At 52.0% G+C, this 20,272-nt stretch overlaps 10 protein-coding genes across 10 annotated transcripts; 6 read left to right on the forward strand and 4 right to left on the reverse strand.

Moving 5' to 3' along the window:
• Window positions 1-5: 5 nt before the first annotated feature.
• On the forward strand, window positions 6-2,331 carry F5J12DRAFT_90728 (triacylglycerol lipase). Its single transcript, XM_051748907.1, has 3 exons — window positions 6-582; window positions 636-963; window positions 1,020-2,331. The coding sequence occupies exons 1-3, from the start codon at window positions 105-107 to the stop codon at window positions 1,888-1,890; spliced, it is 1,677 nt and encodes a 558-aa protein (XP_051600370.1). The 5' UTR covers window positions 6-104; the 3' UTR covers window positions 1,891-2,331.
• Window positions 2,010-3,508, reverse strand: F5J12DRAFT_905604 (uncharacterized protein; the record flags this gene model as incomplete). The annotated part of the gene is made up of 3 exons (XM_051748682.1): window positions 2,010-2,736; window positions 2,795-3,375; window positions 3,422-3,508. The coding sequence occupies 3 exons, from the start codon at window positions 3,506-3,508 to the stop codon at window positions 2,010-2,012; spliced, it is 1,395 nt and encodes a 464-aa protein (XP_051600371.1).
• A 410-nt stretch (window positions 3,509-3,918) lies between these two features.
• F5J12DRAFT_720701 (uncharacterized protein) lies at window positions 3,919-5,320 on the forward strand (the record flags this gene model as incomplete). The annotated part of the gene is made up of 5 exons (XM_051741253.1): window positions 3,919-4,152; window positions 4,203-4,228; window positions 4,279-4,906; window positions 4,969-5,132; window positions 5,194-5,320. Coding segments are annotated over 5 exons (1,179 nt in total), but the record flags the coding sequence as incomplete, so codon positions are not given.
• A 591-nt stretch (window positions 5,321-5,911) lies between these two features.
• On the forward strand, window positions 5,912-8,097 carry F5J12DRAFT_91333 (uncharacterized protein). Its single transcript, XM_051749091.1, has 4 exons — window positions 5,912-6,794; window positions 6,869-7,408; window positions 7,470-7,499; window positions 7,559-8,097. Exons 1-4 carry the CDS (start codon window positions 6,060-6,062, stop codon window positions 7,616-7,618), a joined length of 1,365 nt encoding a protein of 454 aa, XP_051600373.1. The 5' UTR covers window positions 5,912-6,059; the 3' UTR covers window positions 7,619-8,097.
• F5J12DRAFT_830696 (uncharacterized protein) lies at window positions 7,367-9,883 on the forward strand. Its single transcript, XM_051745718.1, has 7 exons — window positions 7,367-7,408; window positions 7,470-7,499; window positions 7,559-9,066; window positions 9,127-9,203; window positions 9,256-9,391; window positions 9,445-9,580; window positions 9,636-9,883. The coding sequence occupies exons 3-7, from the start codon at window positions 7,816-7,818 to the stop codon at window positions 9,749-9,751; spliced, it is 1,716 nt and encodes a 571-aa protein (XP_051600374.1). The 5' UTR covers window positions 7,367-7,408; window positions 7,470-7,499; window positions 7,559-7,815; the 3' UTR covers window positions 9,752-9,883.
• Window positions 9,884-12,662, forward strand: F5J12DRAFT_830697 (uncharacterized protein). The gene is made up of 3 exons (XM_051745719.1): window positions 9,884-10,010; window positions 10,066-10,202; window positions 10,255-12,662. The coding sequence occupies exons 1-3, from the start codon at window positions 9,892-9,894 to the stop codon at window positions 12,543-12,545; spliced, it is 2,547 nt and encodes an 848-aa protein (XP_051600375.1). The 5' UTR covers window positions 9,884-9,891; the 3' UTR covers window positions 12,546-12,662.
• A 643-nt stretch (window positions 12,663-13,305) lies between these two features.
• Window positions 13,306-13,822, forward strand: F5J12DRAFT_782760 (uncharacterized protein; the record flags this gene model as incomplete). The annotated part of the gene is made up of 3 exons (XM_051742756.1): window positions 13,306-13,413; window positions 13,477-13,498; window positions 13,563-13,822. The coding sequence occupies 3 exons, from the start codon at window positions 13,306-13,308 to the stop codon at window positions 13,820-13,822; spliced, it is 390 nt and encodes a 129-aa protein (XP_051600376.1).
• Window positions 13,823-14,882: 1,060 nt separating this feature from the next.
• F5J12DRAFT_91394 (ATP-NAD kinase-like domain-containing protein) lies at window positions 14,883-16,945 on the reverse strand. The gene is made up of 8 exons (XM_051749108.1): window positions 16,577-16,945; window positions 16,423-16,523; window positions 16,280-16,365; window positions 16,003-16,146; window positions 15,797-15,922; window positions 15,594-15,694; window positions 15,356-15,526; window positions 14,883-15,301 (listed from the first exon to the last, which is right to left on the reverse strand). The coding sequence occupies exons 1-8, from the start codon at window positions 16,694-16,696 to the stop codon at window positions 14,981-14,983; spliced, it is 1,170 nt and encodes a 389-aa protein (XP_051600377.1). The 5' UTR covers window positions 16,697-16,945; the 3' UTR covers window positions 14,883-14,980.
• Window positions 16,946-16,997: 52 nt separating this feature from the next.
• On the reverse strand, window positions 16,998-18,601 carry F5J12DRAFT_830708 (ketopantoate hydroxymethyltransferase). Its single transcript, XM_051745720.1, has 2 exons — window positions 17,476-18,601; window positions 16,998-17,417 (listed from the first exon to the last, which is right to left on the reverse strand). Exons 1-2 carry the CDS (start codon window positions 18,303-18,305, stop codon window positions 17,195-17,197), a joined length of 1,053 nt encoding a protein of 350 aa, XP_051600378.1. The 5' UTR covers window positions 18,306-18,601; the 3' UTR covers window positions 16,998-17,194.
• On the reverse strand, window positions 18,602-19,925 carry F5J12DRAFT_830713 (uncharacterized protein). The gene is made up of 4 exons (XM_051745721.1): window positions 19,776-19,925; window positions 19,568-19,725; window positions 19,129-19,413; window positions 18,602-19,087 (listed from the first exon to the last, which is right to left on the reverse strand). Exons 1-4 carry the CDS (start codon window positions 19,915-19,917, stop codon window positions 18,782-18,784), a joined length of 891 nt encoding a protein of 296 aa, XP_051600379.1. The 5' UTR covers window positions 19,918-19,925; the 3' UTR covers window positions 18,602-18,781.
• Between the last annotated feature and the right edge of the window lie 347 nt (window positions 19,926-20,272).

Consider the following 20,272-nt stretch of genomic DNA (forward strand, 5'->3'; position numbering starts at 1 on the left):
AATGACGATCCCGACCCCGACAGCCGTCAATATTGTTGCCGTGGCTAATCCCAATTTAAATCACCTCAGCTCAGGCAAGGGCCTGCACTATTTCAACGCCCACCATGGCCCGCGTACCCGTCATCGGGAGACTTTCTCCCCATGAGTACATAGCCCTCGTCGCCAGCGTATCCATTCTTGCTTTCGAAACCCTCCTTCGAGTCATCATCGTCTTCCTTCCAAAGTCTGTCATTGACTGGTGTTATGGTCGTTCACGCATCCTTTTCCACCGTTTCTCGACGCATGCTTTTCCCAAATCCACAGAAGACAGGCTACCGAATGACATCCGCGAAGCTAAAGACTTCGGCGAACTGTGCGCTTTGTGGGGATACACGTACGAGGAACACGTCGTCATGACCAAGGATGGGTATTTACTTGGAGTGCACCGTATTCCTGAGATCAAAGGACGTGTGAGGACAAGGCCAGGGACAAGCACCGGGAAAGCAGTCGTGTATCTACACCATGGACTCCTGATGAACAGTGAAGTCTGGGTTTGCCTTACTCATGAGCAACGGTGTCTCCCATTCGTCCTCGCCGAGCAAGGTTGTCTCCACCTGATAGCTTTGTCGTGTAAGAGTGCGCTCATCTTTTTCCAGGTTTCGATGTCTGGATGGGAAACAACAGGGGCAATAAATACTCCAAAAAGTCTATCCACCACAGCCCCAATTCACACAAGTTCTGGGATTACAGTCTCGATAATTTTGCATGGCACGACATCCCCGACACCATCGAGTACATCCTCAGCATCACCAAAGCTGGGAGTCTGAGCTACATCGGGTTTAGCCAGGGCACAGCGCAGGCGTTCGCCGCTCTTAGCATTCACCCACAACTGAACCAGAAGGTAAACGTGTTCATTGCGCTGGCACCCGCCATGAGCCCGGCAGGCTTGTCGCAGCCCATAGTGGATGCTTTGATGAAGGCTTCGTACGTTCTTTCTCCTTCGGCGAGATGGGTCGCGGTAGCTAATTTGCCCAATGCAGTCCGACTTCTATGTTTCTCTTCTTTGGTCGTAAAGCTATCCTTTCTTCTGTGACGACCTGGCAGTCCATTTTATACCCGCCGATCTTTACCTATGTCATCGACACTGCGCTCGCCTTCCTGTTCGACTGGCGATCCCATAACATTGCTTATTCCCAAAAGCTTGCTGCGTACGCGCACCTGTATTCTTACGCGTCTGTAAAGTCGGTCGTGCACTGGTTCCAGATTATGCGAGAGGCCACCTTCCAGATGTATGACGATGACATCGGATCGGCGTGGGGTGTCCTGCATATGCATGCGTACACCCAATCCCGTCCTAGCTCCGTGAACAAGTCGAGGTGTAAGGATGACCCAAATTCCAATTACCCTCAGCCTACAAGTTTGTCGCTCACCACTGGCCCCTCCAATTCTCCCACTTCGACCTTGTCCCCTATTGACTCCCCGAAGGTGATCTCATCCGCGCACTCTCCGCCCACCGGAGGTGGACCTGCATACCACCACCCACCCTCTCATGCACGCGCGAGGTCGTACCGTCCTGTTCGCTTCCCAACGCGTAACATCACAACACCTATTGTCCTCATATACGGTACTGCCGATTCGCTTGTTGACATTGACACAATGCTTAGGGAGCTCCCCAACCACTCGACAACTGCGATCTCCCTCGATGGGTATGAGCACCTGGACGTCATTTGGGGCCAGAACATTCACGTGGACGTTTTCCCGGAGGTGCTGAACGCATTGCGCACGTGGTGTGAAGGTGGTGGTAGTGGTTCCGGTATTCGACGATACGACAGCAAGCAAGGGATGGATGGTGGACTCTCGAGGGTCTTTCAGGAAGCTGAAAAGGCGAGCATTCGAGCAGATGAAAGGTGAAAATCGAGGTATACGGACATCGGCTTCCTCGTACATATCGTGATTCCCTACGGTAGGACAGGGATATAATCTATGTAGTCTGTACGATGTGCCTCTACTACACGATTGAAGTGCGGGAATTATTGGGGGAGGGTATCCTGATCCGATCCTTTTTTCGATTTTCTCTTGGTCTTGTCGCTACTGGTGACCTTCACTTTCGCCTCCTTTCGTTTCTTTTCGGTGCTCTTATTAATCACACTGGTATCAGCCAAATTCTTCGTCTCTCCGTCTTCGTGTCGGCTGTCCTTCTCGATTTCGACGTCTCCTGTGTTTTTATCCTTCTTCCGTTTCTTGTTTTTGTGGTTCTCTTGATCGCCTCCACTTCGTGATCGCGAGTTCAAATATCCTGTAGCCAGCGTTTCCTGAGCAATCGGTGTATTCTCCAGCGACGGAGGTGAAGGGGTGCTCGCCGACGTAGATGAAACAAATCCCAGTCCGATTCGCTGCTGTGGGGCCCCATCCGCCCCAGAAGAGGATACCAAGGTACGAGACGCACCTAGACCACTCCGCGGGCGGTCATAGTCATCATCCCCGCTGGACGGAGTGGGGGTGGACACCGTGGATTTTTTAGCTGAAAGTTTATCCTTGAAGTAGTCTGCTAAACTTTTTGTTGATGTAGTGAGCTGTTCTAGGGATGGGTGTGTATCTTCTGGTGCAGACGAGGACTCTGGGGTTGGGGATAATTGCCTTGGGGTTACCAGCGATGATGACGGGGTGGATGATGAGGGCGCAATGCCTAGAATCTCTGATATGGCCGCTGTGGACTTGGTAGCGAGGCGTTTGGCGGCTTGGAAGCGGGCACGGTGGCTGTTTGTAAGTGTCAGGAAAGGGATATCGGATGCATCACAGGTGAAGATAGGCGTACGCCATGGGACGACCCTTGATCTTGGGTCGGAGATTATCAGTCGCTGTAGCTTCTACCGACGAAGAGGTCGGCGCGCTGTCATTTTGGACAGTGTCATCAACAACTTCTTGCGTTACACTATGCTCCCTTGTACTTTGCATTTCATCCTTTTGCTTCCGCTCCTTCTTCTTCTTCTTCTGTTCTTCAGATCCATCGCTTTCGTCGAGGTGTTTCCGCTTCCGTTTTCGTTTCTTGTCCCTGGCAATATCGACGCCCCCGCAATCTGCAGCATCCTCCTGCACCTTACCTTCTGTTGCAGAAACAAACCCTCCTTGCTCCACTGCTCCGTTCTCCTCTTCCTCCGCCTCGTCCTTGTTCGCCCCTTCGTTCAATCTCTTCAGCAGAACTTCAAAATCTCTATTCTGTCTCCACGCAATCCCATGTGGATCTTTTTGGTGTGCCGCGCCGATTCCAAGCATGTCTAGTTTTTGGGAAACCTTAAGGTTCGATTTCATTCCATCGCCTGATGCACCAAGTCCGACGCCCTGAGTTGCATCCCAGCCAAACTTGGAGAAGGTAAGCTTGACCGAAGCGGGAAGCGTCTGTCGGTGGGAGGCGTTGGGTGGATTAGCGAGTGTGCAATGGTACATATAAGAGAGAAATACCATCTGCCCATGACAGGTTGCGGGGGTCAGCTGGGATGCGCTGTTTTACTTTTCGACCTGCGAGGCCCATCAGTGGATGATGTGAAGGACCGTTAACTTTATTTATTTATTTATTTTTGCACTCCAAGTTTCCTCAATATTCTGCACGCCACAAGGCTCCACTCCAATGCAATGCTGAAGTCGGTGCGCCCGCTGCCAATCAGGCGGGAAGGCGTTCTTCTCGGCTTGTTGTTGGCCTTACTACTCTGGGTTTCGGGTACCAACCTCGGCGTCTGGGAGTCACGCTCCGCAGGTTCCTTGTACCACGATTTTCTAGATGTGACGGACCCTCAAAAAGGTGGCAACAATGAGCAGTGGAGGGTTCGTCTCCCCTGGCACACCAAGTCAAAAAGAGTTCCGCAAACGAACGTAGTCTACCATGCACCTGGTATGAGCAGAGTCTTTGGAACCTAATCGCGTCTTTCATAACTGTGTGGTGCAGGCTGGACGATCTTTGACAACCTCTACGTCCTTAACGGGACCGTGTATGTCGTGACAGACGAACCAGAGACCGTTCCCTCTCGCGAAACAATGACGTCGACGGGTATTAAAGTCGAGAATGGTGTGGAGGCTGTCAGGGCAAGATTGCCTACCGACCGCGAAATGCGTATTATCTCCACCGAGGAAGCAGGCAAACTGTTTGGCCCTACTATCGAGGTCATAGACGGTACCACCGTGAGTGTCCCCGTTCCACTCCCTAATATAATTGATTTTTCCGTCTCTAGTGGCTCGTTAACGACCCACCACAATTGTACGTCTTTGCCTGCTAGTTTTTGACTTATCTGACGTTGGCTTTCTCAGTATCACGCACTACTACCACTGGTCTGCTGAGCTCTTCTTCGGATTTTGGCGCACTTATTCCTCCCTTGATCCCACTATCCCTACGACAGGACGCACTCCACTCCCTTCGCTACGACGTGTCTGGTTCGCACATACCGATTCCGATCACTGGCGTGACTATGCCCACATGAATGAATGGGTCCTCCGCAGCACTTTTCCCTCTCTCACTTCTGAGTACTTGAATGATTGGAACGAGCGTGCCGAACTAGGCCGTCCCTTTATCCTCGACCGTGTCATTTTCTCGGACCGCGCAGCAGCGATGCACGGGGAAGGCTTCCTGGGTACGGGTCGTTTTGCTGCAGAGGCGTTTGAGTTGCCAGGCAGCCAGCACTGGTGGAGCACAATTCGGAATAACGTCATCAAATTTGCAGGCCTGGACGAGGACATCCACGCTGGAATAACTGATAGTCCTGTGATTACATATATATCCAGGCAGGAGTGGGGCAGGCGGATGTTGAGAAAAGAGGATCATGAGCGGCTGGTAAAGGAATTGTATGCCCTCAGGGATGAGCACGGGTATGAGGTAAACATCGTGAGCATGGATAAACTCTCGCGAGTGGAACAGATAAGACTCGCAGCCCGTACAACGGTGAGTATGGGAGTAGATTTTTGGGCTGCTTGTCTGTTGACCTCGTGTACCGCGTGATGCAGATCATGATGGGCGTACATGGGAACGGACTGACGTCGCTCGTATGGATGAAACCGTCGGCACGTACGACGGTGATCGAGTTTTTCTACCCAGGTGGCTTCGCACACGACTACGAGTACACGGCACGCTCGCTGGGGATGACGTACAACGGCTTTTGGGACAACAAGTCGGTGTCTCCTTGAATCTTGTGTAGGACAGTGACTGACCTGTCGCCGAATCATTTTCAGGACCTTTACAAGTACGGAACTACCACGCGTAGCGTATCCACAAGGTTTCCAAGGGAACAGTATCCCAGTTGACGGTTCGGCCGTTGCGAAGCTTTGTCGAGAGAGGCTCAATATCAAGAGTGAGTAGACAACTCCATGTAGACGCTATACGCGCGGTGGTACGCTGGTTAGTCCCCCCTGCAGCTTAGATTTTTTGATCTTGGAGTTCAGCACCAGACACTGTCACACATCCTATCGCAGTAACTAGCTTCAGCCTTCAGGGCATGGACCTGTACTCGTTGCTGCTTTTACCTACATACTATCACTACCATCGGACACAGCCTACGTACGTTTTTGTGATAATTCTTGCTCTGAGCTGCGCCCTTGCAGTATGTCTGTTGGCGCACGTGACCGTGATGTGTGTTGAGATTGCGGTGCCAAAGTCACCGCTAGACTCAGAACGAGGGGACATTATTTGAGGAGCAGCTCCGTCGTTGGCGGTGGCGGCCAAAGATCCAACAACTTTTTGTCGATGGGGAATGTCGACAGCGATGGGCACGGTTATGTGCATGGGCAGGGCTTACCCGCTGACGGTATGTCGGGCCCCGTGGCGCGTGTTGTGGGCGTCAACGAAATGGCAGGATCCTCAATAGAGAAACGCACGCGATCGCAAAGGACCGCCCCTGACGACATTCTCCGTGTGCCTCTGACGCGTTCTCCTCTGAAGGACGCCAGAGCACAGGCAAGAGCCAGGGACGCGTCACAGAAACACTCATTCGAATCATCCGCAATGAATCAGAAACGATTATACGCGGGCGCTGATTCGGAAGAAAGTTCACGTTCAGACAACCTGGAGTTTTACAGAGGACTACAGGCCACAGGGGGGAATGGTGTGGGGAAGTCTGAAGACACGTCGTGCGATGACGTCAGGATGTCCTTCAGACGGTGAAGGAAGTCGAGACGACAATGAACTAACTCATTCTATGGAAAGAGAAGTGACGAAGAAACGACCATCTCCGGACACCCAACCACGTTTTACAAGTCCGAGCGCGGTGCACGACCGGAAACGAGTCAAAGTTGAGGATGCAAGGAAGCCTTCACAGGAGAAAGAGGGAGAACATTCAGCACTGGAGTATGAGGTGCACCTGCGTGATGATGACGATAATGGCAGTTCCGGCAAGTACAACAGACGTTTCGTTCGTGCGTCATCGGTGGTTTCCCCGAGCAAGGCCCCGTTTATCTTCCCTCAGCGTTGCACATCTGTACCTCTAGATGGAGAGGATGTCGTCCCGTCTGTCGACCTTACGGCGATTCCACCCTCGCCTCAACGTTCCCCGAACAAGAGAGATATTGAAGTTAAGCGCGCACCGTCTCTACCTCCGATGGCCTCAGACTCCATGGAGGTGGACGAAGGGGAACTTCGTTCTGATGGTTCGACACATTCCGGCGATGCATTGCCCAACCAGCGGAAATTTCCCGCCTTCAACTACACGGTAAACTTTGCTACGCCTATCGCCAGCAAACGCACTATCTATCCTCTGATGACACCGCTATCTCCACTTACACCTCTTCCACCGACGCCATTCACGGGACGGCTGCAAAAGGCCCAAAGTATACCCCAAGTAAGTTGTATCAGCCATGTCAGTAAAGTCCTCTGATGAATTCGTTGGAACAACTGCTGCAATATATTCTTCAGGAAACCCTTCATGGGCTGGAGGATGAGATGGATACTGATGCAGATTCACTCACAAACATCCCTATATCCCCGACCGGTGCCACTTCCACTTTGGATTTTTCTACCGCGAAATCCACAGCTTCATGTGAACCCTTGCCGAGGGCGAGCTCCCGCCCGTCCTCAGTCGCCTCCTCGCTAACTTCGGAATTGACCAGTATTGAGGACATTACTGATCTACCAAACCTGTCTCAAGAACTCATGCCACCCCCTGCAGTTCCTCCATTGGAGCGTCAAGAAGACACTGCTGCTGGCTCATCTCCGCAGTCGGGACAGAAAAGCTTACCGCCTGCCCACTCCACCGCCACGAGTTCTTCAACGTCCAAGCCGGCGATTTCTACCTCTGTTTTTGCAAACCGACCTGGTGGCCCGCAGAAAAAGCGGTCAACCATCGCCGGGGCGATGAAGCCAAGGCCTGTGTCTTCAACCTCCGCAGTTCCTAGACGTGTGACGCGGAGCTTATCTGTGAATAAGACAAGTGGCGATATTCCCCAAGAAGATGGAGTGAGTCGACGCGAGTTTAATGGGCAAATTCAGCCTTATGTGCCTCGTACAACTGCCGTAGCGCCAATCCCTTCCAATCCGACACCAACAGGTAACCATTTGGGTCCTCGTTCTCCGTGCCTACCTCAACTAAAGCCTGTCCCTTCGCAGCTATTTCTAAACATGGACCTGCTGCTCCACAAGGACGTCCAACGTCGTCATCCACGTTAATACCACCGACGGCTGGAAAACTTAAGCAGACTTCTTTAAATACGTTTATAAGACCAAAATCGGCTGCTACCACTTCTACGACAGCTACGACAGCATCTGGACCTGCCCATGTATCGAATTCCACAGTGGCGGCTGCCGGCCCATCCAAACTCGCGCCTCTACCCTCTCCGTCCAAGATTCCTCTTCCTGTGTCTCCGATGAAACATACGCCTGGGAAGGCGAAAGGACGCGCATTCACTTCAACAATATCAGATTCTAATATATTCGCTGGAACATCGCGAGGGGCGGCCCTCTCGACACTTTCACACGCGCTGGAGAAACTCGGCGTGCCACCGCCTGGCCGGCCCAGCACGAGTTTGGGTTTCACAAGGCTAGATAGTGCAAACGATGACGGCGGCGACGGAGTTTCGGACGTCACCCAAAATGGAGGGAAAAACAAGGCCTCTAATGAGGGAACGGTCAAGGGTAAAGGCAGAGCAAATGATGATATGTGCTTACCCGGTGCTACGTCAACTTCAATGGCCGCGAGCGGAATCAAAAGGGCTGGCTTCGCCCGCCCAACTGCATCATCGTTGAAGCGCTCAGTGACGCTATCAGGACTGGCGACGAGGACTGGTGCTGGAGGGTCGTCTATTTTTCCGGGAGTACGGAGCCGTGACGCCGGGAGTGGAGCGGGTGCTAGACATGGGAGAAGCACGAGTGGAATGTTTGGTAGAACTGGTGAACGTGCGAGTAAGAACCCAAGTCTACCGACTGTGGCAGGCAGCCCCGTGAAAGGGTCTAACCCGAACGGAGAGGAGTCAGGGATACCCACGGGAGGAAAGGAAGGAGGGAGGCAAGAAGACGATGACAAACAGGCTGACGCTGTCGAGTCGTGGGACGAACGGGGAGGTGGAGCTGGGTTAGACGAGGGAGTGCAAATACTCGACCCCTCGATTGATATGACCAATGCGAGCCTTCAGAACTTCAGGGCTGACGGTGGACCTCCAATAACGTCGCCATCTTCCTCAGTAGACAAGGGCAAACAGCGTACATCACTGGCATCGTCGTCGCTTGCTCTAAACCCCGCGTCCGCAGCGTTGCATGCACTCTCTGAAAGTCTCTCGTCACTGCCACAAACACCGCCAGCCACGAAACCGAGGGTAATTGGAACTAGACGAGGACTCAGGAGTGCAAGTATGGCAGGCAATAAGACGAGCCCCGGATGCGGTGGTCCCGGAAGTGTCCCCTCTAATTCGAATGTTGTGGATGCAAACGAGACAAAGGATGCTGGATTCAGTGGCAGCATCATGTCTGAGAACGCCGGCGGAATAAATGGATCCGGGGGTGCCAAAAAGTCTTCTCTAAAAGTCCTCAAGAAATGTGCCATTTTTGTGGATGTGCGTACGGACCAGGGGGATGACGCAGGAAGTTTGTTCGTTGACATGCTACGTGGTTTAGGAGCGAAGGTATGCATCATGAAGTCGTCCTGCCAATTTTATAACTCGTCTGATCCGTGACGTGTTCAGATAATGGGAAGAGTCTGCCAGAGTTGTACGCATATTGTATACAAGAATGGATTGCCAAATACGTTGGCGCGATATCGGTGAGGAACGTCTATCTCAGCGCGATCTGTGTCTTGAGCCCTGTGAATGTAGTCTCCTTAATGATCCAAAACCATTTGTGGTTGGCATCGCATGGGTGGTCGAGTGCGTCGAACAGCGCGCGAGGATGGACGAGGAGAAGTATAAAGTCGATGTTGATCTTATCGACGTTGCAGGTGGAAATACCAAGGTTACTTCTGGTGTTTCTTCGTATGACGATGATGTAGCTCAACGTTCCCCCAGCGCCGGCGATCCATGCTTCCCAGGCACTTGATACCACTTTCGCCTGCGAACGTAGACTCCTTTTCGCTTCCTGCGAATATGTCTTCCGAAGGGGACGAAGAGGATGTTGAGACGGGGGATATGAATGAGTCACCCTGTATGTATGATTATTTTTTCTTCTGCTGCATGACTTACCGTTCTCGCTATACCAGCACGGGATGCAGACACCAGTATAAGGTCGAAGGACGGGGATGATCTACCACCGCTTGAACGAGCTCGACGCAGGCGGAGTGTTTTGCCTGGCGGACAGACTAGACTCTTTGCATAGGTAATTTACTGGCATGAACCCGAGATCTAATGATATACTGCTGTAGTTGTAGCGAATCTTTCGTCTTCTGTTTTGCCTTACAGTAAACGTTCTTGAATACGAACTTGCGTATCTATCGGATTTAACCGAGACGACTTGGAATGGGCGTCCACGGTCTTACAACTTATCTACGCGAGAACAAACGTGTGCTTGGAAAGACCATTCAATTTCCATGCATTTCAGAAGATGCAGTGACAACGATTGTCGTGGATGGCTGGTCGTGAGTCTTGCGAACATGCGATCTGTTAGGCTAAGTTTAATCGTGACTATGGCAGGTTCATTTTCGAGATATATCTACAATCCCATCTGCCATGGGTGTACGGAGGAGAGTACGCTGAATTCAGCCAATATGTTGAACAGGTCGTCTTGTCTTGGATCGCAGTTGGCCTCAAGGTGTACTTTGCCTTCGATGGTGTGAACTGTTCCAACTCTACTGGGACGTGCTCATTCACGGTGTTGCGCAGGACCCCGTCCAGAATTAAAGATACCGACACTGATCAGTCGTATGAACAGAGGAAACGTTGGGCAGTCTCTCATTTTCTTCCGCACGTCTCCTGCATCTCGATGCACGCCGCGCTTTCTTCGCGAGACCAGTATTCTTCCCCCCCTTGCCTATGAGGTTTGCGTCCAAACCTTGCAACGTCTTGCCAGATCTGGAAAACGGCCGCTTGAGGTGCACTTCGCTGATGAGGAAGCGGACCCATATGCAGTGGAACTAGCAGGACGATTGGGTGCTTATGTCGTTGGCAACGACTCGGACTTCGTCATCTTCAACTCTGGCCTCTATGCAGGTTTTATCTCATTAGACGATCTACTGTGGATATTACCATATACCGATGGGGAGACATCTCCATGCAAAGGGGGAGATGAGGATGACAACTTTCAAACAGTGGTGCATGGCAAAACAAGAAAGCGGCCCACTCGACAGCAAAATGTTACATTTGGGCTCGTCCCGCCAGCGGACGCGCCTCTGAAGGACTTGACGCTCACCGCGTCTGTCTATACACCAACTACACTTGCTTCCCACCTGAAAATCCCCGTTACGATTCTTCCTTTACTCGCAGCATTGGTAGGAAATGACTTCTCGAACCAGTCCACCACACAGCGCAATGTCCAGTCTCTCTTCTTTGAACGAAGACTGTCACTCTCGCAACGGATTGCCCATACCAGTAATACTCTTGCCGGTATCCTGGGTGCAGCATCGCAGCCGCGGAAAGCCCGACACCAAGTTGATTCGGTCATGGACCTAATTACTCGCACCGTGAATGCACTACTCACCCACTCCCCAAACCACGTGGCTCCCGGGGAGGTGGATGCCGTAGTTGACAGAATCGTCACCGCGGCGTTGAATTACGCTATTGATAAGTACGATGGGGAGACCTATGGCCCGGATAGCTTGTGGCCCACACGAATGTGTGCGTTGCATCACCAAGATGCTTGTCCTCTCGTAACGCTGTTTATGCGAGCTCAGCCTTGCAACAACCAGGATGATACTGGCAATGATGATGTTGCTTTGAGGCTAGGTGCAACGTACATCGAGGCTTTCCGGTCTGGAAAGTTGAAACCAGAGATCACGGACATCATGAATACGCGCGCGTTCTGGCCAAAACTGTTTCTTGAGAACCCTGACGTAGAAACCGTAGCAAAGTCGATTGGCCGACCAATTCGGTTGTGGATCTATGCCTTACTGGAGGACGGCGTAGGACTTCCAGACGCACCCGAGACCTCTTCGTCGGTCGCTGACAGTGTGACAGAGGATGGCCGACGTCTCAGCGAGGAAGATGAGGAAGACCTTAATGAGGTGGTTGACGTTGTTGAGGAGCATTCGTCGGATGACGACGACACCGACCTTCTTGCCCCACTTCGAGGCGAGCTTGAGCGCCTTCGTACCGCTGACGATTCTACTTCAGAACCTCCGACATCGGCTACTTCTCATTCCCGGTCCCGACCACCACATCGGCCCAAGTGCGTGACGGAGTACGTTCGTCGCGGGTCTCGTATAGCCCCAGACGAGGTACCCGTTCCGGACCTAGCGGTTCTTATGGCATCCTCCGGTTTCGGTGCCTTCATCGAGAAGGAATCTTTTGTTCCGTGGCAGTTTAGAAGCCTTGAGGAACGGATAACGTTGTTCCTGCATATTTTGGAGAGCAACGTTCCCGTGCTACGGGATCTGCCACCGGTCCAACTCTTTGGTGTCCTTGTGGTACGATGGGTCGTTCGAACCCTTCATCTCCGTGCTGTTGAGAACGGAATGAACAAAGATAGAGAAAAGGAAAGGTGGTCTCAACGTGAGGCACGTGCTTTCCTTGTTTTCTATCTCCGATCTCTGGAGGACAATGAGGCTGTTGGCGGTACAACAGCACATAGTGATACCCAGACGCAGCAAGTTGCCGGTGTACCCATCATGGACCGCGCCATCCAGCTCATGGCTCAAGTGCTGACGGCAATTGAAGCAATTCAATGCTTGTCCCAGGTACTGTTCCTTTCAGATTGGATTCCTATCAACATGGAACAGCTATCGGGCTCCCGTTTCCACGCATATTTATCCCAACCGGGTCCTATAGTGGGCCAGTCCTCAACGGAGAGCATGTGGAATGCATGCGTGCATTCGCTTGAGGATGCCTTTCGACAGGAACCGATGAAGAGAAACAAGAATGGAAGGATTCACAAGCTGAAACCAGTGGTTAAAATAGGGAGTGGGGCCGTTAGGCCGGGGCTTGCTCGTTTTGCGTTGCTGGGTGATGCTGAAGCTTAGCGTGGAGTTGTTGAGATTACCATATATTGCAGGACCTTTGTAACGCGCTCCTGTTCCGGACCGCCGGTCCTGAGCATGTCCGGAGGTAATGATTACGATAAAGAGTGTTTACAGTGGTTTCTCTCCATTTTTAAGATGTTTAGTTTGCTTTCGGTGTGTGATCGTTGGCGGCTGGGATTGTCTTTCAGTTTTCGTTGAAGCGAGATATGATAAGGTGACTTTCGCTTGTTTTTGTGGTTTGTTTCTGAGATTTGAACTCCCGGTTATAGATGTCTTTGTTGACCGAAAGTGATGACCATATCATGGTTCCTCAGAGCCATATAGTTATCGTTTAGTGCGAGACGTCCCCGCAGATGGGGGCGAGAATAGTATAGAATATGCATATCTTCGTCAGCACTCTGCATATCAGGGTTTCCAACAAGGTGTTATAAGTCTGCAGAAGATTGTGATCCTTGATAGGCAGGAGAAAAAATCACCGCGTCCTGGAGTGCCCGGAGGGCGGGTGTATAGAACCTGTGCCTATCACATGGTGATGTGAACTAGACTCCCAGCGGTTCGAAGGTTCCATGCTTTAATCCTGTGTGAACTGCTGTATGTATCGCATGGTTATACAGCCGACAACGACCTGTAACACAATATATAGACTAGGTACGTGACATGCTCTGCTGACACAGCCCAGAGAGTTTCATACATAAGAAGTAGAGTTGCCCAGAAACATCGGGGTACTCCAAATATCCAGCACCCAATACTCCTTATTCATATGGCTGGTTGTCGCACAAGTTCTCGCAGATCTCCCGCAGCCGCAGACGTCATTACGTACCGGCTGGAGGACAAGATGATGTATGTTCCACTGGACCACGATTGGAGGGTTCGTCCACACCGCGATCCGCTCGCGGGCTTCCGAAATGGGCTGATGCGCTTGGATACATAGGAAGCGCTTTCACAAGCACGACGTGCGTTTGAGAGTCTCGCGAAGGTGGATGACGGACGCATCACATTCTCCATCGACGTGATTAGTGACGGACAGCGAAGGTCGAATTGGGATCAGCCCATCTGCTTGGAGTAGCGTCGCGTCTCACCTAACACGCTATGAGGTTATAACCATCGTGGTTAAGCCAGAAGTCGTCGGGGCGGACGCGGAGGTTGCACCACCAGTGTACTCCCTTGCTTCCTCCGCACCAGAAGAGAAGAGGTCCTTGTCGTCAACCTCGCTAGGGTCGCGTAGCGAAAGCAAGTTCAGTCTAAAAGGTGTACTTCAAGCACTCCGCAAGGAATAGGCTCTGCCGGATTAGCGCTGCAACTATCATGTTTCCTTCGTACCCGGGCGGGCTACCTCCACGATATATCTGCGGTTCTAGCGTGCTATTTTGAATTTCGGATTGATCTGTCGATTTCCAGCAGTGGTGTTTTCGGCTTGTCACTTAGCATATAGATGTGCAACCTACTATCTTAACAGTGTATTACTCTGTTTTCGCATCCTTAAAAATCTCTGCCTTGACAGCTTGCGGACGCTCCTAGATAGTGTGGAGAACCACAGTATATCCTGTACATAATACATAACATTGTAGCGTTAGGTAGAGCGGGGAATCGTGGTTGCTACTTCTCGATCATGTTGCCTAGGGTCAGGTCCTTGCTCAGGAGTTTCCTGGACTAACACCATTTGCGAATTTGTTGCACAGCTCAGGTAATGTGATCTTCTATGATTCACATAAAAGGTATGCAAGGCTGAGGCATAAATCCCAAAAATCTAAAACATCTGGTGCTGCTTAGCCACCGAGGAAGGTCGTCGTAGTGTTAGTTGATACTAGCGGTACTCTGAAACTGATGATAATCGAAATCAGTCCATATCCTGTGCGGGGGGGAGGGAATTGACCAAGGGCCCAGACCTCCGAAGGTATCGCGCTCGTCAGATCGACCCTACTTCGTTCTCGAAAGTCATACACAGCACGTCAATTTTCCAGAGCAGCCTGATGCGAGATGTAATTTGCACAACGTGCCACTCCACTGGATATGAGTGCCCGTACTGAAAGAAGGTACAGCATGATGGGAGAAAGGTGCACGTGGGAAGGGACAAGTGACAGCCATTGGGGACATGCGGGACTGAGTACTGAGACTCTTACCTCTTGTGCAGCAGCCAGAAGTGCACATGCAAGGAACAACTGCGATTGCAGATGCGTGGGACGCTAATTTTGGGCTTGTACACGTACGAGGCGAGTGATTGCCATATATCTGTTCCCATAAAGCGTGCTGCATGTTCCACTCTACAGATGTTTTACCATCTCGCCCACCTAATCGGCGTATCGCCTAGCTATAAGCCTCAAAAGAGTTACGCTGTCAGTCAGCAAAATGTTTAGCCCATCCATCGCAAATTCACCCGAGTTTACGGGGCATCCTATCAGCCGACGGAAAAATCGAGGTACTGCAACGACCGTGCACTACGACCCGCTTCCGGCACGGCTGTACCTCAGAAGCGCTTTGCTCCGGAAGGTTGCGTTGTACTGAAGCAAGTTATTAATATCTCGCACCCAGTCATCCTCTTTTCCTGGCCCAACACCCTCCCCGCCTTCAGATCTAAGGGAAGAACTGTCACGTTCATCGCCTGTGGACGATGAAGCTATGTCGACTATAGACGAGCGATTGATGCACGGCACAGGATATGGTGACGCATGCACTGTAACAAATTCTCCAGGATTGAGAACGTGTACGGTGCGTCCGTCCATCGATACGCCTGCTGCTGCACGACTTTTATCACCGATCTGTGGGGAGTTGGATGAGAAATAAAAATGGAGTCGTACATATGCGACAAGTACCCTTAACGTGATCGATGATGAGGACGGAAAGACAAGGGGACGGAAAGAAAGACTGCGCGGACATATAGGGACAAGGAGGACAGCACTTAACGAGGGGTGCACGATTGGTCCACCTGCTGAGAGTGAATAGGCCGTTGATCCGGTGGGAGTAGATACGATTATGCCATCAGACTGCATAGAATCGAGTGCACGCAACGATGTCAAAGTGTGGGTTAAAAGGAACGGAAGGGGAACGCACCACAGATTCCGTTAGATGTTGTCCATCGACGTAGATGTCAATTGTGTTGAGGTGGGGGCTTGATCCACGATGTAGCGATATTTCATTCATCACTTGCCATGCTGTTGACAAGTAAGTTAGATTTGCAAGAGGGGGGAAAGGTTCCGGGACGTGTAGGAGCAAGGCAGCCAAGTGCAAGCGGAAATACAAGGATCACAACGTACCGTCTTCGTCCGATCCAATTTTCTTCCCATCCTGATCATAGAATGAACAAGAAAGCCTCATACGATGCAGAATGGTTGCTTTCCCGTCGAACACGGCCTTAAGGCCTTTAGCGTAGTCGTCGATGTCTGTTTCGCGCCGCATCAATCATTGTTCGTTTTCGTTACAAAGAATGCCAAAATCAAGGAAATTTGATGGAATGACTTACGGAACGGTAACAAGAAACCCAGGGTGCCCATCGAGAAGCTAAGAACGGGTGGGACAGCTCCATGGCTGAAGAGAGAGGCGGCATGCAATATGGTGCCGTCACCACCCAGAGTGATGACAAGGTCAACAGGCTCAGAGTTCTGGCCTGTAAAACGCATTTTTCGGGATATTGTTGTACAGGTAATCCAAGCGGAAACGGTTGCAGTAGGTATGTAGGTGTTTCGACAGTTCAGTAAGACAGATAGGATAACACAGGAAATTAAGAGAACCCAACGTACCCGGCCGCCAGACCTGCACACCGTCAGGGATATCAGGTCTGTCTTCTGCATAAATTTTGACATCTGGGTATAGTTTTTGGATATGTCTAAAGACGTGACAGTGTGGGTACACTGGCAAAAGAAGCCAAGGATAAGGCACGCACTGGAGTAAATCATCTATGGCCTTAATGATAGGTTCGGTTCTGAGCTTGTTTACAAGGAGAGCTGAGCGGGGTGGCTTCCATGGAGTGTGGTTCTGGCTGTCCTTCGTTCGATAGTGAGCAAACCTGACACCCTTGGAGAAAAGTACAGACAAACGCTTGTGGTGATGATACTGGTATTTGTGGCGGTTGATCGGGCTCTCTTCCATCTGTTCGTGCAGTTGCAGACAGCGAAAACTCGCGTACCCGGGTTCTCGAGCACGGATTCAAGCCCCATCCCGAGGCCTTGCTTGAAAGCCTACTAACTATACACGCATGGAGGTACCTTGGACTCATTCGCGACATAGACATGGTGGGGCAACGTCGATGTCGGAATGGCAACGAGTAGGTGTGCAATAACGAGGGCGTAGGGCTGGGTGAGGAAATAGAAGACGTGTCAGGGAATGCATGTACAAAATTAACGTTGACACAGGTTGAGTTGCGCGGTAGGATGCGCTGGACCCGTGCGTGGTAGACGGCAGCGACGTTTGTACTCATCGTCGAGGTCCGAGTCGTACTGAATATCATCGTGTCGATGACTAGCTTGCCGGACCGTACCGGACCGCTTGTTCAAGTGCGTTGTTATACACTACAATGTACATAAATACATCCTACCCATAAACCCAGATTTTACGAGGACGACCTGTGCACTCATACATGTTTCTGGCCCGAAGTCTCGGGTGCGATCCCGACATCCTGCTCGGGGGGGATACGAGTTTTAGACAGCCGCGCGTCTTTAGTTCTCTGGAACGGCGTCTCCTGTGGGAGCATTTCGTGGCGCTGACGTCCACGTCCAACTCGGCCTTCCCTCCGCTGCAAGGAAAATTTCCCATTCACCGTGATCCATCGAGTATCCTTCTCGATCGGGATCCGGGAATGACCCGTTCTTCACAGCGTTCACATACCCGCTGACCCCTCGGGCAACCTCCTTGCGCACGTCTGCGAAATGTCGAACAAACCTGAACCAGGTAAGTCCAAAAGACGGGAAAATGATACAGGAAAGTAATAGCCGCCCACCTTGGTTTATGGCCACTCCATGTCCCAACCATATCGTCCCACACTAGGACCTGTCCACTGGTCCCGGGGCCCGCACCGACCCCTATCGTTGGTATGTTCAGTTGCTCCGTAATGTAAGCACCCAACACAGCAGGTATTGCTTCCAACACGATAGAAAATGCACCTGCATCCTCTAGTGCGCGTGCAGCGCGAAGAAGCGTCGAGGCCGACTCCGCGGTACGCCCCTGGACTCTGTATCCCGACAGCGATACATACCGCTGCGGGAGGAGACCAATATGTGCCATGACGGGTATGCCGGTTTTTGTGAGTGCTCGCACGTGCTCCGCAACCTCTCCCCCACCCTCGAGTTTTACACCCTCCACATGTCCTTCATGTACCATTCTAATGGCAGATCTGATAGCGTCGCTCACGGAGGGTGCATATGTCCCGAATGGCATATCAGCGATGAGAAGCGGAGAGGTTGTGCCTCGTGCGACGGCACGGCAGTGGTGGAGCATCTCGTCGAGGGAGAGGCGTGTCGTGGATGGGTACCCGAGGCATACTTGGGCGAGAGAATCTCCGACAAGGGTGATATCGACCGGATGGGCGGAGCAAGCGAGTGCTGTTGGGTAATCGTAGGCCGTCAACGCCGTGATCGGCGTCTTGGATGCCCGGAGAGAGAGTAGACGTGCGATGGTCGTTTTCGCGTGTGGCGTCAAGGGTGGGGAGGTCGCGGCCGGAGGATGCTTTGCGGGTCGGACGCTCATCCGACGGACGGCTTGCAACGTCGGCGTGCAAGAAAGACGCCGGGAGTTCGGGCATCGAGTGCCCAAGAACTTTGCGATCATCATCGACTCCAGCAGGTTATTCGATATGGAAAAATGACGACGACAACGCCAGCGTTATATGGCTAACGAGACGGAGGGTTTCCGAGTCACGGCGAATCGTCTTTGAACGGAATAATCGGTCGAAGTGACACGTCGATTACTCAGTACCCGTCAAAAATTTCCAAGTGTAAAGTCAGACCATTGCAGCTTTCTATTGATTTTCAATCCGTTAATCGTGATTGCATGATCTCCGGGACAGACTGAACCTGTCCCGGTAGCACGTGATCCTTGCGATATCAATATTTTCCCGCGCATTGGCCACTGCCCTTGCCAGCGCACGTAGCGGAACTTTTCGTCACCCACCCTCGCTTTAAGTACTATAACGATGTGCTTGGTCTTTCCAAGAAAATGCAAGATGTCTACTATCCCTGAAAGTCTATACTTCTGATTGATAGATAACAAATCTATGAGGGTCATGATCGCCTCAAAGAACGCGGGACCTATCCGTCCACATCCTCACCCCCCTCGCCCCCTTCTTTCTTCCATACTCTCTCAACCACTTTCATCGCGAGCATCAACGGCTCAGGTGTCCATGCCTTTTCCCATGCACGCTCCCCGAAGGAATACAGCGATCCGTCAGAAAGAGCGCGGCGGAGGTGAGCGAGGGCATGGCTGGCTGGGTTAAGCAAGTTACCGATAGGTTCGGAGAGGGACTGTAATGGAGCCAGCAAGGGCGTGAGAAGGGATGAATCCGTCGATGACAGCGGATGGAGGCTGGAGTGGGACCTGGAGGGTACGGGTGAGAACTAAGCGAGGCGGGAATGGACGCGGACGAGACTGGACGTACCATGGTACCTTCGATTTGGCCAGACTTTGTAATCTCGATCCCGTCATCTAACACAACTCTCTCGTCCCTTACGACAGCATTCTTGCTACGCATATGTTCTCGGAGTGCGACCTCCCTTCTCTTGACCCACTCTTGGCGCTTCTGTGTCCAAGCGTGTTCTTTGCCGAGATCCATGGCCATCGTTTCTATCTTGTCTCGTGCAGCGCGGGCGGAGGTAGACGTCCAGACATATAAACCAGGATTCCATATCCGTGTCTCATGTGGTTTCTGTTGCGGTTGCAGCTCCTGGGGTTAGTTGGGTACCCTGGTGATGAGAGTGGCGAGCGCAGTCCGGAGTAAGAGCTGGAAGGCCGGGACAGGACCTGCTGCCTATCCAGCCCGATGATTTGTGTGTGGAGGGTTGGCCTTCTGGTGGGAGGGGAATCTCATGCTGGCCGACAGTCGGTGCTGATGTTGAAGTGCGAACCTCGACCTCGAAGGGATATACACGGCGGAGACAGATAGAACGGCAAGTGGGTGGCTTGTGCTGTGCGCGATGCAGGGCTGACTGGGTGCAGTAGAACAGACAGCGTTCGTCGGTGGTAGTTGGGGGTTGTCCTGGCCGATGATGTTAAGAGGTCGGCGGCAGGACAAGGAGAGCAACTTACCTGGAGGTGGACGGTAGAGGGATATGAAAGGAACGTGTGTCGGTGGTCTGCGAGGTGCGTTTGGTGCGTTGGCCGACGTCCCAGCGTTTCCCGTCGTTGACGGCGATGACGAGGACTGTCCGTCTGCAGCTTCTGTCGACATGCTCGTCGCAGTAGTACAGTAGTTTTGTCCGTAAGCCGGCAGGACCGGGGCTCAATCCGGGGGATGCCGAGATTATATCCAAATGAGGAATGCAGTGCAGTATATTTGCCGATCCTTTTTTTTTTTCTTTCCCTTTCTTTCTTTTCAACGGCATTGAGTGAGGAATCGCTGTCGCAGCTACACGAACAGAAAGCCATTCACTGGACTTTCGTACTGATTGCTGTGGGGAAAGTCCCCGGAGACACAGAGACAGTCATCGTACACGCCCATCTCCTGCCAGGAGAGCGCCCAGCTCAAAGTATGCTGAGGATATGTGGGAGGAAATGTTGCGGCGTGCGCGGTGCGGATGAGGTCG

Source organism: Pisolithus orientalis, assembly GCF_024613125.1.
Source record: "Pisolithus orientalis strain OTSU chromosome Unknown F5J12scaffold_13, whole genome shotgun sequence".
NCBI classification, from domain to species: domain Eukaryota; kingdom Fungi; phylum Basidiomycota; class Agaricomycetes; order Boletales; family Pisolithaceae; genus Pisolithus; species Pisolithus orientalis.

Coding starts and splice junctions, on each gene's coding strand:
- F5J12DRAFT_830696 (XM_051745718.1), top strand. CDS start 7,816: ATGAAACATACGCCTGGGAAGGCGAAAGGACGCGCATTCACTTCAACA. Junction 9,067..9,126: donor TACGTGGTTTAGGAGCGAAG/GTATGCATCATG, acceptor TGACGTGTTCAG/ATAATGGGAAGAGTCTGCCA. Junction 9,392..9,444: donor TTGCAGGTGGAAATACCAAG/GTTACTTCTGGT, acceptor ACGTTCCCCCAG/CGCCGGCGATCCATGCTTCC.
- F5J12DRAFT_90728 (XM_051748907.1), top strand. CDS start 105: ATGGCCCGCGTACCCGTCATCGGGAGACTTTCTCCCCATGAGTACATA. Junction 583..635: donor ATTCGTCCTCGCCGAGCAAG/GTTGTCTCCACC, acceptor ATCTTTTTCCAG/GTTTCGATGTCTGGATGGGA. Junction 964..1,019: donor GATGCTTTGATGAAGGCTTC/GTACGTTCTTTC, acceptor TGCCCAATGCAG/TCCGACTTCTATGTTTCTCT.
- F5J12DRAFT_830713 (XM_051745721.1), bottom strand. CDS start 19,917: ATGTCGACAGAAGCTGCAGACGGACAGTCCTCGTCATCGCCGTCAACG. Junction 19,726..19,775: donor CCTCTACCGTCCACCTCCAG/GTAAGTTGCTCT, acceptor ATCATCGGCCAG/GACAACCCCCAACTACCACC. Junction 19,088..19,128: donor GCCAAATCGAAGGTACCATG/GTACGTCCAGTC, acceptor CGCCTCGCTTAG/TTCTCACCCGTACCCTCCAG.
- F5J12DRAFT_830708 (XM_051745720.1), bottom strand. CDS start 18,305: ATGATGATCGCAAAGTTCTTGGGCACTCGATGCCCGAACTCCCGGCGT. Junction 17,418..17,475: donor TGGAGTGGCCATAAACCAAG/GTGGGCGGCTAT, acceptor TACCTGGTTCAG/GTTTGTTCGACATTTCGCAG.
- F5J12DRAFT_91394 (XM_051749108.1), bottom strand. CDS start 16,696: ATGGGGCTTGAATCCGTGCTCGAGAACCCGGGTACGCGAGTTTTCGCT. Junction 16,366..16,422: donor GCCATAGATGATTTACTCCA/GTGCGTGCCTTA, acceptor TCACGTCTTTAG/ACATATCCAAAAACTATACC. Junction 16,147..16,279: donor TGTGCAGGTCTGGCGGCCGG/GTACGTTGGGTT, acceptor TGCGTTTTACAG/GCCAGAACTCTGAGCCTGTT.
- F5J12DRAFT_91333 (XM_051749091.1), top strand. CDS start 6,060: ATGGTGTGGGGAAGTCTGAAGACACGTCGTGCGATGACGTCAGGATGT. Junction 6,795..6,868: donor AGGCCCAAAGTATACCCCAA/GTAAGTTGTATC, acceptor TATATTCTTCAG/GAAACCCTTCATGGGCTGGA. Junction 7,409..7,469: donor ATATTCCCCAAGAAGATGGA/GTGAGTCGACGC, acceptor CAACTGCCGTAG/CGCCAATCCCTTCCAATCCG.
- F5J12DRAFT_830697 (XM_051745719.1), top strand. CDS start 9,892: ATGGGCGTCCACGGTCTTACAACTTATCTACGCGAGAACAAACGTGTG. Junction 10,011..10,065: donor ATTGTCGTGGATGGCTGGTC/GTGAGTCTTGCG, acceptor TGACTATGGCAG/GTTCATTTTCGAGATATATC. Junction 10,203..10,254: donor GGTGTACTTTGCCTTCGATG/GTGTGAACTGTT, acceptor GGTGTTGCGCAG/GACCCCGTCCAGAATTAAAG.